Source organism: Periplaneta americana, chromosome 1, assembly GCF_040183065.1.
Source record: "Periplaneta americana isolate PAMFEO1 chromosome 1, P.americana_PAMFEO1_priV1, whole genome shotgun sequence".
Lineage (NCBI taxonomy): Eukaryota > Metazoa > Arthropoda > Insecta > Blattodea > Blattidae > Periplaneta > Periplaneta americana.
In genome coordinates, this window is record NC_091117.1 from 160,535,250 (window position 1) to 160,555,065 (window position 19,816).

The following is a 19,816-nucleotide window of genomic DNA, read 5'->3' on the forward strand; positions in this document are numbered from 1 at the left end:
CTCATATGAGGTAAAATTACTGCTCCTTACACGTTTCTTTTTCTCGATTTCCGTTATAACTATATTAATCTCTAATATTTCCATAATGTAAAAATGTAATTTTCCGCTAAACCAAATGACTACTAGGCATATTCAGTAAACTTTCATACAATCACTGCCGCGTTGACTTCTGTTACATTGTTCTTAACATCACGTTATCTAACCTAAGTAGTTCAAATGGTTGGTGAAACACTAGTACAATAGGGCCTAACAGGATGTTTAATTTTTAACAACAGGTTAATTAACATGCTGTTAGCGTTATTATAACGACGCTTGGTGAAAGTGGCCCTATATGTTTTTGCAAAATTACCGAAATTTTGACCAGAAATTTGGAACTAAATTACGAACTCAAATGCCAAGGCCTTCATAGACTATTAGGCCTACTCAATTTAGTTTGTAAATTATAAAAATAATAGCATATGTGCATGTTACATTCCATACTTGTAATTAGGCCTATGTAAAACAATAGGCCTATTCAAATAGACAGTCAAGAAACTAAGGATCGATGCAGAAGCAACCTAGTACTATATCGGCCTAGGCCTATTTAAAACTAATAGGCATAATGCATGTCTTTTCTTCTGACCACAGTGTTTGGCTTATTCAATGGCCTGACTTCTATAAAATGCACAAGATATGGGGCTTAAATGGAGTGTAAATTTATATTTGATAGGGCTATAGCCTATTGAGGAAAACATACCGACAATTAATTTTGGCTTTATCATAACTCTGACGTCAAAATCCTATAGGCCTACTTTAAAAGAGATTTAACACATGGTCAGCTGTAGTATTTCACACACTAAGATACTTCAATATTGTACAAAATACAATAAATTTAATTCAAATATAAAATAGGCAGGGCCGGGTATTTATGGAGATGGCGAAAATCACGAAGTAATAGGCCTAAATATACAATAGATTTTTACTAATCTTTACGAATTAAGTGATTCTGATTAATAATTTGTGGATAAAACAATCGCGACAAATCGTAAAATAGAGTTTTAATAGCGAATTTCATATTCTGAGTTTTCTGCGATTTTTTTTCATTTAGAATTTGATATATATTCAAATAGGCTACATTACATGGTATTGCAGGACGTGTTCCAATTACATTAGTGAACTCAAAAGACGGGGAATTCAACATTTCACTAATAATTTGAAATTATTAATTTGACGGCTGAAAGTTTTTTTTTTCTGTTTTTAAGGAGTGTGTGTTAGGTAAATACAGTCTCAATCCAACAAATATCGTCTATTGGCCATTCCGCACCTTTATCAGAATCCAACGAAACTTTAATGTTAATTATTTAGAAAGTAGGCCTAATATTCATACTGAGTTAGGCTAATACTCTAATTCCAAAATAATTGTATTTTTTAAAATTTCCATTAATCTCCGCCAAGAGTACAATTCAATATCCAACAATCTCCGCTGAACCAATATTAAAAAACACAAATGATAAAATTAATCTCCATAAATATCTGCCCCTGAAAATAAGCCTACACTACAATGACTAGTAGCCTATTATATAGGCCTACTTTTAGACTTAACGTATAAACAAAAAGAATTACTGCGACTAATTGAATAGAATCTAACGACTTAGAGCAATTATAAAAAAATATTAAATATTTTTAACATCATGAACAATTATAATATAAGTTAACAGATTAATATACTGCAGCCTAATAGTCTAACTGACGTTTGAAAGCCGTAGCCTATGCCATATTTTTTTTAATAATACGAAATAACTTAAAAATTATATCGTTAAGCATTTCTAAAATTTATAGGCTAAACAATTTATATCTCAACATAATCGCGTATTGACCCTATGTTTAACGTACCGTAGGCAGCTTAGGCATAGGCCTACTTCATTATGCAAAGACAGCCTATGACTCAGTAGTGGGAAATTCTGCGCCGTAGTTAAGAATTCCTCAATTACAGCCTACGCGGTAGTTATGATAAAAATATACGCTTGTATTCATTCTTCGCGGAGTTTATTACATTTTCCCCCATACAAATTCTTGAAAAACAAAATAGATGATAGTCTATATTTTTTTTAATATTAGGCAGGCGGTACGAGTGTGTTAGTGAGTCAAATGCAGAAAATTCTAGTGACATTTTCTTCATTCGAAATCGAATATTAGGCTACAGCAATTAGACTATTGTGTTAGTATTTTGAGAACTCACGCGGTGCTCTAAATTTTGTACAGTATAATGAACTAAAATGAGTTATTTTCTTAGTTACAAATAAAATATTAAGCCTACAACAATTTCAAAACTGATGCGGTGCTCTAAAATTTGTAAATATATGTAATTAAATATAATTTACAGTTTTTCTTCTATCTTCAAGTGAAACTGGAAGTAGATTATTTTGAAAATTTATGAGGTGTCACCAAGCTTAAGTTTACAGCAGTCGAACGCATTTCTGGTATGCTCTAGCTTAGATTATTTAAGTTTTCTTGACAAATTAATTACGTGCTATAGAAATTTACGGTTTAGAATTATTGTTAACACATGAAAATTGGCAAATTGAAGAAATTAAATTTAGTTGCACTTGTAACTTCTAATTTTGGGATAAACTCCAGAACGTGGATTGCACCCTTTCCCTCTTACTTCAAAATTCCAACCTTGTGCACACAAAATAAATTATTGGCACTGAAAAGTGCCTTTGTGCGAGATCGTGCGTATTTGCTTGCTTTCCGCACAAAACCAATACGCGGTAAGTGTGAAATACCACATTCAGTATTCCCAACGTAACACACATAACAATTTCCCTCTTCTTACCGCTTAAGCGCCATATTCATTTTTCTGCTTTAGGCTTTTAACATATTATTTTTAGAGACGTTTAACATAGTAATAATTATAAATTGGAAACTTACCACTGCAATTTCACCTAAATTGCACTGTTAATTATTGTTTTTAAATATTTGCAAAAATTAAGTAAACTCTACAACACCACAAAAGTTACTGCATTTGTAATGCAAGTAACATTAAGGAAGCCGTGAAAAAATCAACAAGATTCCAGATGCCGATGTTATTACTGCAATATGTTACATAAATAATATTGTTAAAATATTAAAATGAAAAATAAATCATTACATAACCTTACCGTTTGTTTTAAGTTCGCATTTATAGACTGGGGGAAAAAAAAAGACAGACATATATCACGGCCTGCTGGAATATAGTAAACACAGCAAACATTTTATAGCAACAATTTGAAGGTAGATATTTTTGTTTTTAAAAGTTGCCGTCATTGAACAGAAACCAAGATTGAGATTTAATTGCAACTAATTAGAAATTCCTCTTTCAGGTATGTAATAAACGATCTTCGCACAAAATAATGTACGATACACGAGCGATATGTTTGTTTTCATGTTCTCGGAAATTAAAAAAGCTCAACTACGTTTCGCTTTTTCAATCTTTTCCTCGAACATGAAAACACCAACATATCGCTCTTGTAACGCATATTACTATTTCGTAAATATAATGATGCGCATTAGACAAACGCAGACAAATCTGCTCTTTTTAGTATTTTAAGACATAATTTGGTAGGTGCAATCCGTGTTCTAAAATTTTCCCTAATTTTGTTATGTCTATAGTCAATCTTTTCATTTTCCTAATGCATATCGGTGCAATACGGTCACCTAACCAGTGAAATCGTGTTATAGATCGGTTCGTAGCGTTTAGGGACATATCAGCACTAGGATCTAAGTTTTGAGGCCGCCCCCGCAGCGTCTTACCTGGGAGGTGTCGCCGGGAAGTCTCGCTGAGCCCGCTCCCGTCACACATGTGCTGTCCTGCTCACAGCCCGCGGGAGGGACGGGCCTGCGCGGCGGGCGGAGCCGAGCCGACTAGCCTCGCATCGGCGCGACTCGGCCGAGGCGGGACCTCGCACGCAGATTGGCCGCCGCGCGGGGCGGAGTCCGGCGAGGCCCGCCCCGAGAACCCGCCCGCCGAGCGGTCGTCGGCTAGCGGAGCTGCGGCCCGGGCCGCGGCAGTGAGGCGCAGGAGCCCGTCCCGACAGGCACCCCGACAGTCGCGAGTGGATTCCAGCCCCCCACAGAGACACACCCCTCCATGGAGCCGACGTCCGCCGCTCCGCGCGTCCATTCCACGAGCTGAGCGGACGCGGGTCACGATGCTGGTGCCGCCGGACATGATGGCGGCGCAGTCCAAGATGCTGTACCAGATCAACAAATACTACGGCGAGCGGGTGCAGAGCCGCAAGGGGCAGGTGGCCAAGACCATCCGCGAGGTGTGCAAGGTGGTGCAGGACGTGCTCAAGGAGGTGGAGGTGCAGGAGCCGCGCTTCATCTCGTCGCTCACCGAGTGCAACGGGCGCTACGAGGGCCTGGAGGTCATCTCGCCCGGCGAGTTCGAGGTGGTGCTGTACCTCAACCAGATGGGAGTGTTCAACTTCGTGGACGACGGCACGCTGCCGGGCTGCGCCGTGCTCAAGCTCAGCGACGGCCGCAAGCGCTCCATGTCGCTGTGGGTCGAGTTCATCACGGCGTCCGGCTACCTGTCCGCGCGCAAGATCCGCTCCCGCTTCCAGACGCTCGTCGCCCAGGCCTGCGACAAGTGCGCCTACCGCGACTCCGTCAAGATGATCGCCGACACCACCGAGGTCAAGCTGCGCATCCGGGAGCGCTACGTGGTGCAGATAACGCCGGCCTTCAAGTGCTCCGGCGTGTGGCCCCGCTCCGCGGCCCACTGGCCCATCCCGCACATCCCCTGGCCGCACCCCAACCTGGTGGCCGAGGTCAAGACGGAGGGCTTCGATCTCCTGTCCAAGGAGTCCGTGGCCATGCAGGGCAAGCAGTCGGCCATGGAGGGCGACGCCTGGGTGCTCTCCTTCACGGAGGCCGAGAACCGTCTGATGCTCGGGGGGTGCAGGCGGCGCTGCCTCAGCATCCTCAAGACGCTCCGCGACCGCCACCTGGACCTGCCGGGGAACCCCGTGTCCTCGTACCACATGAAGACGCTGCTGCTGTACGAGTGCGAGAAGCATCCCCGCGAGCTGGAGTGGGACGAGTCGTGCCTAGGGGACCGCATAAACGGCATCCTGCTGCAGCTCATCTCGTGTCTGCAGTGTCGACGCTGTCCGCACTACTTCCTGCCCAACCTCGACCTCTTCAAGGGCAAGTCGCCCAGCGCGCTCGAGAACGCGGCCAAACAGGTGTGGCGCCTCACCCGCGAGCTCCTCACCAATACTCGCTCCCTCGAGAAACTATGAGATGGGACGCACTGTAGATACTTTCGCTTGTACGCAGAGCGTCGAATTCGATGTTTCCAAGGCCTAATTATTTATCAATTTACATGTTTATTTTCGCTGTAAGCCGTACTTGCAAGTTCAGAGAACGTTAAACTATAGTGTACATAGGACGTTGGTGCTATTAGGAAGGACGAGAGGAGAAATTAGGCCTACACTTCGTGGACATCTTGCTTCCCAGTCCCTGTCGGACAGTGTCAAGGACGCCATACAAACAATGTTACACAAAAACTACATTTATCTGTTCATTTGAGTGTTGAGTGGTGTGATATGTGTATATTTGTATCTATGAAAATATATAAATAGGAATCTGCTACGAGATATGATGTGTTTTTCTACGGGGTAAAGGGGGGACAAGCCCGGCACATGCATGCAGGTGGTCTGGCTACCGACATCTGCGACAATATAATCAGGTAAATACAGAAAGAAAGCAATATATTAATTTGTCAGGAACCTACTGCTAAGAGTCTCTCAACTTCCGTTATTTCTGCCAACAATATCATTATGAATGTCTGGAATAATCATTTACCTTCTCACATAATTTATTACAATGGTGACATAAATTGTCTTTGTGGAAAGACAATACGGCTGGCCTTTTGCAAACATGCTGTTAATTAACGTAACTTATGTAGCCTACACTTTATTTCATATCGTTAGTCTTCTGACAAGTAGCCCTATATTTCAAGCCATTTATCTCTATAGGCTAATCATAAATAGCTAACAGAGACGCAATTTGGGTCGAGGTTTGCTAAAACTTGCAATAAATTTACAAAATCTATATCAACTTTTCCTCATTTCTGTCAGTAAAGTGGAGCTTTGGTTACCATTTCAAACATATTCCTCCACATTATTTGATATTATTCACTTATTTTGTTTAATACAGTCCTATTGAACTCATTTAAGCCTACGTAAAATATTATGGACTCCACTTGACCGGGGTTTTCTACTCACGGATATATCTAAATATATGAAATCATTATAAATTTGGTTTATTTTAATTTCCAAATAATATCACTGTCGCTAATGGCACACAATTAGGCCTATCAAACTAATGACATGGAAAATTAAACACCCGGCGCTTCGGAGAAATTCAATATCAATAGATTTGCTTCCTACATGATTTATAATGTAATAAACAAACCTTATAAACAAGGGTATCTATATAAATAAGCACATTTTCCTACCTCTAGTGTAAAGAAGCGGCAGTGAGCCGACAACCACAAATTAACCCTCCTCTTAGCGATAATTTTTTTCTTCTCCTTCGGGAAATTGGTCCAATCTGTCGGCCCATTCCCAAACATTATGAGTGAATACTCAGTTAAGGAAAGATACTTTAATAAGTAGGCCTACGTTGCAAATAAACAAGAAACCCGTAATTTTAACAATAAAAACAAGATGAAAACTACTTTTTGATAGAAAATAGTAAGTAATACCGATAACAAATAAATAGCACAGCCTATTAAATATGATTAATATAAGAGTTACAATACAAAGCTTTTGCTTATTTAATACAATGAAAATATTATCCTATTATAAATACAATATTTAAATAACTTACTAATGATTACACAGAGAGTTGAAATCAGCACTAAATTAATTTTTGTTTACAGTTTAATAATTTGCCTACTCAGAAATTAGTTACAAAATAAAGCTCTGATTTTATAATTTGGTGTTTTTTGTACATTTACAAGAATAATGTTAACCTTGTAGGGATAGTTGTTATGTGAAGAAGAGTTTGGTTTCGTGACAATTGTTATCCAAAATATAGCTAAAGGTTAGGGGAAAATAAACATCTATAACTGCTGTAGACATGAGCATGTAGGCCTAACCTATCTCTGGTTAGCTTGGGAAAACAAAGATCAAAATAACCTCGAATATTAAGTAATATCTTTCAAATAGGCTATAGTAAGTTGACATAGCCCGCATAAGTTGCCTATGTTAATTTAGAATGCAATTACTCAAGTAACAAAAAGTTAACACATAGCTAAGACAATTCAATTATGACGCTAAGAAATATTGATAGGACTCACATTAGGTAAGTTACACTGACAGAAAAGTTGGACTGTGAAATGTATTATTTTGCAGTTATTTATAAAAGTGAATACTCACGTCAGCATTCGTAGAAACAGTATGAAGTGAAATTTAAATAGTCTATCAGAAGATAAAGTTTTATTTTCGAAAGCAGTAATAGGACACATAGAGGTATAATTTTAAATAACAGGCCTAAGCCAATTAATTTCTATATATAATAGGCTATACCCTACACGCGTATAGACATACGATATTCTCAGATATTATTTCATTTTATGAAATAAAGTCAAAATAACAATTCTGTATAGGCTATATAGACTACAATTACAGATTGCATAAGTTAAATGAACGGCTTTACGTTTTATTTACAATTATGTCATTGTAAAATTATCAAATCGCTTACGCAAACTAAGATGTCTTGTCACATTTTTATGTACACATTTAAAATGCAAAATGATACAGTAGTAGGCCATTAGGTCTACGTATTTCAAATTCCGTACGCAATTTTAAATTCTTAATATACAATTTCGACACTATTCCTTGTTATTGTAATAATAAAAGTACTGTTTTCCCTGCGCAATGAATTTCTTTTAGCATTTCGTCCTGAAATAGGCCTAATATTTATCCCTTTTTAAGTTAGCGTACATCTAAGTAACAAATTTTAAGAACAAATATAAAAACAAATTTTAATGCAAACATGGGGTCTATTTGTTTTATAAACCACACTCCGACGTTAAATATCACTTCAATCAATAGAATATGCTCCCCCGTTTTCAATAATTTTGATCAATCATTCCTACCTCACAGGATCACAACTTTCATAGATAACTTATTATGGTTATAGGCCCAACGCATCATAAATAAATTTCTAAAATAACGCAAACGGAAATTTTACAGAATAAAGCAAGAAAACATGTTAAAAGAAATTTCGTTTTATTAATATCGTAGACCTATAATACCGTGGATTTCAGTCACGCTGCCTATATTATAAGATTCATAATAGGTCTAGGCCTATTTGTAGGATGGCGAAGTAGATATAAATTTCCAGCAATAATATCTCAATGTCCAATATATAGACTATTATACAAAATCAATAAATCTAGTAAGTACAGAATAATGATTTAGAGACGCCAGTCGTGGTAGACGCATCGGTTAAGGCGCGTCTTATGTTCAAATTCCATCTGGGGCGTTTCTCCGTTGAGTCCCGCATGTGTTAGGTGATGTCGTGGTGATATTACTTCACGGTAGTAACATAGTAGGCCTATGTCCTATGTAAGCGTTAGGTCAATTCAGAAAAGAACCTAAATATGAGCTTAGGTTAAAATCCTGAAAAAATTATATAAACGCCCTCGAAATCAGAAAAGAAACAAACATTTGAATACGACATGAACTTCGGAATGACATTTAACAACTAAAAAATTCTATTCACACAAAAAATATTTTGGAAGCTAACGTCATTTGATATCGAGGGTCTAATGATTTTAACAATCACTTGAACTAACGTAATTGATGTGTTTAGAACCACAAATTCTCAGTCATCAGACCCTAATTGCGGTAATGAAGCTCAAAGAATCACTGGTCCGAGAAGGAGCGGCAGTGAACCCACAAAAGATAGTCTATGATCCGCCATAAAACTCTTTTTGTTGTCCGACTATAAAGGCAAGACCAGACATATTTAATTACTCCCCAAATATTTGTTACAAAGGTTCTTAAGTAGCCTATCATCAGCTTCTTGAAATGTTAGATCTCAAAAATTTAACGTTAAAAATTGAAGGAAAACGTACAAAATGCTGACTGTGCACTCTAATTGACCTAAGCTTCGACAGGTGTCAATTTTGTAGAAAGATATCTAATAATTATTAGAGATAGCCTATAAAGAAACAGAAATAGTTCGCACTACTTCTTCCTGTTCCATATAAAAATGGGTATTTTAGGCCTATTTATCTACATTTCGACAGGTGCTACTTTAATATAAAATTAAAATTAGCCTACTACCATCAACAAGTCTCAGGATTAACAACATAGCCAGTATATGTTTTGTGTAGTTTTCCAGATCTTCTCTTTATAGCTACTTTGGCGAATTTTGAAATATATTTTTTGCAGTTTTAAAGTTCTGAACAAATTATATATTTTTGTAAACGTCATAAGTTTATTCCAGTCATATAAACCTCACACTTTGACATTTTTTTACTGTGGCTCACGGCGTTTAGGCTTATCAACATAGAAATACATTTCATTTCTACGACTATCAGTCTATTTTTGTCCCATTTTAAGGTAAAAATTTCACTTCCATGCCTATTATAGAGTCTTTCACATAATCTTGCAGAGCTTTTGATTATATCTCAATTCATTATGCTATTCAGAACCTCTTAACATGTAAACATGTAAACTTTCAAATGTAAATGACTAAGTCTATAGCTATTAAACGCTATTTGTAAGAGCCGGAGCTGAAGAATGTGAAGGAAGTGAGTTGCTCTAATAGCTTGACTTAATCGCAATTTGCTTCTTATAGTTTAATTTCAGTCGGTGAATTTTCCTTTTATATAATTTATGACTTTAATATATATATATATATATATATATATATATATATATATATATATATAATTTCTTCCTATGGCTGAACGCGAATACATCACACGACATACAAACTCGCCACTTCTATATAAGCCTAAACAAAGGCTTTTATTTAGTTTACTATCATAAGAAAAGGAAGGGGTTTTTAAATGGAATTTGGAGTATTAAAATAGGCCTTTCCTGAGCACTATGAAATAAAGCAACTTTATGCAAACATCAAGACCTACTCTATTACAATGAAGATCTATTACTTGTCTGCATGGATAAAGGTTGATCCTACTATTAATGTTAAGAATTCTATTCAAGACCTGCTGTATTCTACTAGAAATTCTGTTATTTTTGGACATCGCATATCTTATTAAAAGAGAAGAATAAATTATTCTTCTAGAAAATCTCTTCCTGTTGTAGTAATAAATAGCATTATATATGGAACTTACTGTATGTGTGGAGTGAATTCTTTTATACTGGCTCGAAAAAAGTGCCACTTTCGACACAAGCTACATAGCCTAAATAACTACTTATAAGTTAGTCTAATTTAGATTTTTATTTAATTTTTCACTATTTCTGCCACTGGATTTCCTTTAGCCTATAGTTCTTCGTAATTCAAATGAAGTCCTAAAAATAACTTACTGTTAATTTCGAACTTTTTCTCCAATTAGTTCATTTATGCACTCTTCCATACTAAGCCTACTAAGTCTATATAAGAAACAAATTTTACATTCAACCGCTATAGTCAGTATGATCATCATCATATAACTAACATAGGCTACCTATTGCAGACCTATTAATACTATTTAGGTTTTTCGACTCGTTTCGACTTCAGAAAGATCTTAGATCGTCTATCAATCGTGTTTTAATTTCTCCAATGCTATTCCGTCCGTTTCGTTCACAATTTAGTAGCATAAACATCAGCCAGGAGAAGTACACGAGGAAAAAAGGAATATATATTAACCTTCCATCAATTTTTATAAGGACAAATACCATCTGGAATCCATCGTCATTACGGGACTAATGATAGGAGCCCGTGGGACCATACCCCGGTTCGTAGTCGACTTCTGTAAATCTTTTGGCCTGCATAAAGATATTTTAAGAGATCTAACAATTGCAACACTCAAAGGATCAATAGCTATTTTCAGGCATCATACATATGGACCATGGCTTTAATTCGCATCGTCTTGACGTTACTTCGTTTATTATTGTGTGTTTCAATCTATTTCAAATTGTTATTTTTTACTCTAACAACGTTTCACTAAGTCACATTTGTCAATGGCAATCTGTAGTGGTTACAGAAATAAATAAATAAGTAAATTAGGCAGTAGTTTTTCTTTCACTTGCAGATAACATTAGAACTAATTTTTTTTAGCCTAATGATTACTATTTACTTGTTTATGTTTCATTATGTACTACTAGTTGTGTTACACGTAGGTCTATGTGCTATTAATTTATAATTAATAACCGATTTAAAATTAATTTCACTAACACCTACTTATCGAAGCAATTTTATTGCCCACGTCTTAAAATCTGTTATTCGAATTTCTAGCGTTTGGTGGAGTGTTTCGCACTTTTTTTTTAATGTTTGCTATAGGAAGCCTTGCGCTCTAGATAACTAAATGTAGGAACATAATTCACGATATTATTGGAAATTAGAATCTTACTCCTTAATTTATAAGATTTTGACATTTCATAAATAGACCTTACATATTTCACAATCTTACATTACCTCTGAATTATGAATTACAGGCATAACACAAATATGATGAATGTCACAAATCATATTTTATCACTTTCAACACGACTGAAATGTCTATAAAAGAATTATACAGGCATTAAATCTTAAACAACATATTTTGTGCCGTATAGAATAAACGTGCACACTCAGGTACTAAATTATTTACAAATACAAACTTCTTAAACGTATAGGCTAAACATGACTCTAACTATTAAAGAATAACTAGGAGAGTTAGTACATTGCAGGGAAAATAAATAATGGTTGATGCTTGTACTCTTCCCCATCACAATACATGTTTCACCGTCAGTATGTAGACAAGGTACAATAACTATCCATTTCATTTAAAAAATATATTTTGTATATTGCCTATAAAATAGGTGTTTCAAGCTGCATATTTTATAATATAAGATACGCAAATACTCTATTAAGTAAAGCATTATGTCTATAGGTAGTTTACATAATCTCCATATTTGACTTTATCGTCTGTGTCTCTGATTCTTTTTGTCAGAACCACATCTCTGAGGAATGCTGGATTGCAATTCAGTATTCATATCTCATAATTCTTAAGTAGCTATATAATCACAATATTAGAATTTGAATTTATGGAAGTTGCAAATTACATTACGCAATTAAAATTTTAAGTAGAAATTATGAAGAGACACTATTTCGAAAGACGTTAAATAATGGACAGTTTCAATTTAAAGAAATACAGGCTAATATTTAATTTTCTTATTGACATTGTTATTAAGGTTATTTAACTATGACTTTATTTTAATACAGTGATTGTTTAATTTGGCCCATAATAAGGACAATGAATTTCCACAGATATTATAGTCTACGTATTTATTTTGGTTCAACTAAAAGAGATAACATATTTCGCTCAGTATTACGAAATGTTTCTAGGTCAACAACAGGTTTTATGAAAAATGTTCAACAGAGTCAAAATGTAAATTCGTTCAATGTTACGAACAATAAAACTAAAAAAAAATTAAATCTGTTGGGTAATGAACAGGTTTAAACAAATTTTAATTGTTCTTTTTTTAAGCAAAGACAACGGAAAACAGATGTGATTTAGCACCTCTTTCACAGCCAATTACACCATAACTTATCTAAGTAAGTTATAGACTCAAATATCACTAACATAATTTAATTTGGTAGCAATTATTTCCAAATATTCCATGTTTCATATTCTAGCTATGAAGCGATGTACAAATACCACGAAATGTAAATAAATAAATAAATACAATACGGTAGACATCAATAACTTATATTTTACGGAATAAATTTAAATACCCGAAACACGAAACATTTATTTATTTCTTATAAAATATTAAAGGATTTAGCCAGAAATTCTTCTCGAAAATATGTTTTTTTTTTTCGTATTGTATTGGCCACCTATCTGCTAATTATATTGTTAAACCATTTACGTTAAAAGTATCAGGCGCTAAAGTGCTCACAAAAATAATTTTTTAATGAAATATTTAATTTCTTTATTAAAGAACCGCATTCACTACAAATCGAATTAAGAATTCTCATAAGCTTACCACATTATCAGAATGAACAGAAAGCCAATAATCACTTTTAAAAATAGTCTCAACATTTTGTACTAGACTATTTCTTTCCAATTAAGATACTTTACAAAATGTAGCCTAATTCAGAAGAAATAATAACAAAATACGGGACTTTACCACACATGAGAGCAGTGCCATGCGACACAGTAAAATTTTGGCGATCACATTTCGTAACGAATAACAGAAGTAAATGTGTAAATACAGGCTGCATGTTATAAAGTTCTAACGTAGACAGGACTTCTAGGATATCGATATTATGAATGTAAAGGAATAATAATAATAATAATAATAATAATAATAATAATAATAATAATAATAATAATAATAATAGGGCGTAATAATAATTTTCTAAATAGGCCTACATGCAAATTCTTATAAGTTAACTGAACCATTAAACATGAGTACTAAAATTCAATATACACTTGACAGACATTTTGTCAAAACGTCTCAGTAAAATCTGGCATAAAATTCACTAGATTATGCCAGCATAGCTGCCAAAATTTGCCTCTCACGCATAAAGTTCTCTGCGCTTTGAGTTTTATCCTTTGCTTACAATTCGAGTTACTGAACTTGCGCCGCTGCCAAACATTCCTCTGCGTCCAAATGAGCTAAAAACTAGCGCACTTCGTAGACAGGAGCAACGCGAAGCAATGCCCTGCGTACCATCAATGTAAGTAAGGGAAACAAAATGGGGAACTGTACATATTACACATAACTACCAACACGTTTTCGCATTTTGATGTTATACTGGTCTCCAGTAAGCTATAATTATTTTACTTAACTATCTTCTAAAATAATTGATTTATTATTGCTCCCATTTGCTGTTGTTATAACCTTCGTACAAATGAAGTTAAGAGAGGATACGATGTTGAAAATTAAAATCACAACAGTTCTATAGTTTATCCGCTATGTGGATGCGAGATGTGCATTTTGAATTTCGAAGGTAACAAAATAGTTTATAAACAAACAAAATTAATTTTCTAAGGCAATCATGTTAGAAAAAAATAATAGCCAGCAAGAAGAATTAAGGTATTCAAGAAGAATTAGACAATTATAACTGCATTTAATAGGCTACCATCTGTCAACGTCTTCAGATTTCCCATTGTCGGTCTTCTTCAGCCAATCATGGTCCTTAGGCCTACTCAATAAGTCGACCTCTTCCATGGCCTTATGTAGGCTTACATCTATATCCAAATTCTTCACTTCCTTCCTCTTTCCTTTCCCGGGTGAAAAAAATACAAAAAATAAAATAGCCTAAGTGTAGGTCTCAACATGTAACAATCGTTTTTAAATGTTCCTACAGTGAGAAATGATAAAATAAGGTTAAATTTAATACTTTTATACTCAGTTACATACAAATGGCTTTAAGGAACCCACAGGTTCATTGTCGCCCTCACATAAGCCCATTATCGGTCCCTATCCTGTGCAAGATTAATCCAGTCTCTATCATCATATCCCACCTCACTCAAATCCATTTTAATATTATCCTCCCATCTACATCTCGGCCTCCCCTCCGGTCACACAACTAACACTCTGTATGCATTTCTGGATTCGCCCATACGTGCTACATGCCCTGTCCATCTCAAACGTCTGGATTTAATGTTCCTAATTATGTCAGGTGAAGAGTACAATGCGTGCAGTTCTGCGTTGTGTAACTTTCTCCATTCTCCTGTAACTTCATCCCTTTTAGCCCCAAATATTTTCCTAAGAACCTTATTCTCAAACACTCTTAACCTCTGTTCCTCTCTCAAAGTGAGAGTCCAGGTTTCACAACCATAAGAACAACCGGTAATATAACTGTTTTATAAATTACAACTTTCAGATTTTTTGACAGCAGACTAGATGACAAAAGCTTCTCAACCGAATAATAACAGGCATTTCCCACATTTATTCTGTGTTTAATTTCCTCCCGAGTGTCATTTATATCTGTTACTGTTGCTCCAAGATATTTGAATTTTTCCACCTTTTCGAAGGATAAATCTCCAATTTTTATATTTTCAGTTCGTACAATGTTAATAATAATAATAATAATAATAATAATAATAATGTAACGAAATAACCTTAACTGAAGTTATATCGGTTCCACTGACCAGTTACTTTACAACAAATTCAGATTATGACTGCATAGCAGAGATTTTGTACGGACATCAAATCAATTTAAAAGATTTACTATCGATTGTTACTTAATTTTACGTATAATTCTATGATTTAATATTTTATAATAATCAGAAACATGCACTGAGCAATACAGATTTTAATAAGTTGTACCATCTCATTTTTTAAATATTCGTCCTTTGTTGCTTTAAGATAAAAGTGTCTATGTACTCGCCATAGTTGCGTACTGAGGTAAAGAGGTAGAGCTCACGTGTTTTCTGAAGCATGACGACGTGATAAGCACCAAATTCAGATCACTTTTTAGTCTGAGTACGAATTTCATAGGAGAATGAATGAAAACTGGAGCCTTTCTGGAACAGACTATAAGGCGCAGTAAAAAAACTCGAGCTGTTCCCGTCCACAGTCATTTTAATGACAAAGCCCATGGACAAACGTTTCTTTTAGTTTCAATTACACGTAGGCTAATTCTATAACATAATATCATAACTCTTAGTTGAATGATTTACAGACGTAGCCTACATCACAATAATTCATACATCCGCCATCTTGAAATGATCGGATTATACGAATTCAAAACGAACAGTTATGAACAATTTTGCATTTGACAAGAAATTATGTGATCAATTTCAAGCAGGTGAACACCGATTATATCGATAAAGTTATGTGAAAATAATTAGAATCAAATATTGTAGGCTAGGTTTTATTACCGGTACCTGTAATTTTGTAAGTTTTAATAACGTGCGCTGTGTCCCAAACGCTTTGCTTTGAACATAATTTCTATATTTTGTTGTCCTTATGTCTTCAAACATAACGATAGTTTCTCACTTTTAAAATAGTGTCATTTAACAAAATTCTTTAACTCCAAGTTGATAGAGTCTACGTGAACCATTATAAATGCGGAATTCTCAAATAATAGTTGGTAGATAAAAATATAAATTGAACGTCATCTGTAGGCTTGCTAATTTTACAGACTAATGTTGGTTATTTGGAGAGAAGGATATTAATGTAAAGACAGCTATTTGTTACAGTGGCATATGTATGCGAAATACGACCGATTTAAACTTTACATGAATTATAGTATCCGGGCCGAACTTAGCCTACGTAAGGACGAACTTGTGCGGGCGTAGGATGTTACGGCAAAAATTTTGAAGACAAGCAAAATTTCAAGAGGTAGGCAATGAAAAATTATGTTTTTAACACCGCAATAGACCTATCGTTCATGTGGCTGGTAAGTGACGAACAAGGTACCCGACACAAGAAATTGGTAGGAAAGCAAAAAATTGCCGTTTACTTTATTTGTGTCTGGGACCGAAAAACAATTACATTTATTCAAAGAAGTGACTATCCGCGGGTTTCAGACATTCTAAGAACCGGTATTTAATAATTTTGTATAGCCAGCTATATTAATGCATTTTTAGACAGCACAGGACGACAGTTTGGGCTACCGGTACGTAAATACGACGCTGATAATATCTAGAAAGTTTGAGAGAATACTTTAAAAGTAAGTTCCGTAAAAATTCGCCCAAGTCGTTTCATGCTGACAAACGAGCAGATATGATGCCTTAGGCATACATATTAGTCTACACATCTAAAATAAGCTACCAGCAGGCCTACATTTACACGATAATGTACTTACACGTATAAAACTTAAGTATGAGTGTATTCATGGGAAAGAATATCTAACATTTGTGACAGTATTGATAATGCGAATAAAATAGGCTTACATTATGTAATTTAACACACAACTTGTTCGGAATGATAAATCAGTATTTAACTTCGAATCGATCAGCGCCATCTATGTATTTAAAAACAAGAATGAAATTTTGTAACTATAGCACAGCCTACGCCTATTACTAACTTGTAAGGTATTATTAAGTCTTATCATTAGGGATTATTATTATTATTATTATTATTATTATTATTATTATTATTATTATTATTATTAAGAGTCAGCCGCAATACTGGCTCCTACGCCGCGGCTCCAACGCGTAGCCATAGCTGGGAATTCGAATCTCACATAAGGTATTTTTACTCACCCGTTGTGAATCCCATGAATCAAAGCTTTAATTAAGGTGTACGCATGCAGTGTAGGTCGAAAAAACACAAATAAGGGTTATAGTAACTACAGAGGTATGAAACGTAAAGTTGCTCCTCCGTTTTTCCTCTATTAAAATAATTATAACGTATATTACACTGCAGATTCAACTGAAGAGAAAAAGTCAATTCCAGCTTTCTGCACGACATGAAATCGTACAAGGAAAAATACAAATACGCGTGTTGCAATCCCTGACCCGTTGGTAATTTCTAACAGAACACTTATGTAAAACAAACCTATTTTAATTACAAATAGATCGGAAAAACTCTAAATAATTATTATGGATACTTCAAAGTATCCAAAACCGTCATTTCCCATAACTATGGTCCTGGAACACAACTATGGTCCACAATACAACCATTCAAAGAACATTATAGAAGTAACATAGACCGTTCGTAGATAGCTGGAGTGATTTGACTTCAAATTACAGTACAGCAAAAATATAGATAAACGAGGTACCACGTTATGGAGTACAACATTTGAATGGATGTATCGGGGACCATAGTTGTGTTCCAGGGCCATAGTTATGGGAAATGACGGTATCTTCAGTAACGCTCAGAATAAGTTCTATAGGCCTACTTCTTGCGCATACTCAGTCTTTTTTTTTTCCATGAAAATTGTTTTCTATCGCCTCCTACTTCTACTGCTCCACAATATTATCATCTGCCATTATCCTTCTCTATTTCGTTACGGTTTAGACTCAGGGCCTGCACTACCTTCATTAGCCTGAGCCATCACCACCTGATCGCTTGTAGGTTAAGTAACGTACTTATTCCCAATAAGAACCAGTGGCGTAGCGTCAATGTAAGCTAAAAAGCTTAGCTTCCCCAGTTAATAATAATTTCATAATAAACCTGCAGTTTATGGAGAAAATTATTTATTAATTTTAATAGAATTTATATTTACGCGTTAAATATTGTGATGCGGCAGCTCAGGATGATTTTTGGTGCAGCAGTAAACAAGAAGCTTGCACACACCAGCTTCCAAGCAGACTGGTTTCTTCTGTGTAATCCACCCCGCAGATTTTCCATCCCTTTCTAACTAAACTACCCTAGTCGCAAGACTCGCAAGAAGCTAGCTTTAACATTTAAAATAAGTAGTTTCTGAATTATCCCTTTTCGTCAGTTGTGTTCAGTTGAATTGTTAGTGTGCATTGTGGCTGATATAATAAATAATGAGCGAAATAACAGTTCCTGACATCAATTTACTTGAATTTTTTTAGGACAATTATATTATCAAGACTGACTTACGAACAAAAGTGTGATTTAAAAAACAAATGACCGGCTCCCTTGCTGTCAATGAAGGACACAACCAAAAGACAGATGCATACTTACGTAATGATACTAATATTGTGATTTCTCTAAGTATGACAGGGACTGAGCTAATTAATGTTATACGTATACGTGTCTTTGTTAAGAGATATGTGTAAACCGTGAAATCATATTTTACTACGTATCATTTGAGGTCATGCCTTATTGGTGTTACTTACGATGTTCCAACCAATCTTCGACTGCTGACTTGAAATTTACTACTATTTATTTTAAGACTGTATTTTTGTAATACGTTTTCTCATATTGCATGAAAGACAACTTGAGTTAACTTCCCCTGCTCAAAATTTCATGCTACGCCACTGATAAGAACACTACTTTCTTTTCTTGCGGTGTTCAAATATGGTAGGAGAAATCAGGAACATAATAAAAATCCATGGGGTCCATAGTCCTTCCTCCAATGAACCGTCTGTAAACACATCAGTTCACAAAAGGGACCATTGCTGTCACTAATCTCTATGAATCTGGTTGGAATAAAAAATTACAGAAAGACTCCGTTTGTAAAAAAAAAAAAAATCCTACTTTTTTCAAAATTAAAATATTTACAAGATATGATACGAGACGAAGCTCAGCTTTTAAACCATCTACTATAGATTTAACGAGCAATTTTTTTATATTGATTGAAATCTCGATCTTATTTCCAGTCTATTATCTCTCATTTGATCTAACTTAACTTACGTACCTGTTCAGTCCCATATTACGTCTACTTTATTCATTTTATATTATCTCCTGTCTTAGTCGCCTCACGAGATAGGCCTTATTAGTGTCATTTATGAGATTCCAACCTGTCTTCGTACACTTGACTAAACAACAAACAATACAGGCTACATCACTTATTTATCGCTTACTTCTAACTCTATTATCACTTCTTCTGTGTTTTGGTATTCAATTTAGTTTTGATTGTCCAGCTATTGCTCTTTATGTTCTCACCACTGTTGTTAAATTTAGTTCTATGTGTACCAGCTCGAGTTTTAAGATAATATTTGAAAGATATGAAAACGCTTACTTACAACTTTTACTTTACAATAGTTAGGCTATAGGGACTACATACTACTTTCATATAATTT

General features: G+C 35.3%; 2 protein-coding genes across 8 annotated transcripts in view; one reads left to right on the forward strand and one right to left on the reverse strand.

The window, feature by feature from the left end:
• Positions 1–19,816, reverse strand: part of rg (A kinase anchor protein rugose) — an 809,394-nt gene that overhangs the window by 274,696 nt on the left and 514,882 nt on the right. The window lies entirely within an intron of this gene.
• Positions 3,804–5,624, forward strand: LOC138702991 (protein mab-21). The gene has a single exon (XM_069830467.1). It carries the CDS (start codon positions 3,819–3,821, stop codon positions 5,265–5,267), a length of 1,449 nt encoding a protein of 482 aa, XP_069686568.1. The 5' UTR covers positions 3,804–3,818; the 3' UTR covers positions 5,268–5,624.

Coding starts and splice junctions, on each gene's coding strand:
- LOC138702991 (XM_069830467.1), top strand. CDS start 3,819: ATGTGCTGTCCTGCTCACAGCCCGCGGGAGGGACGGGCCTGCGCGGCG.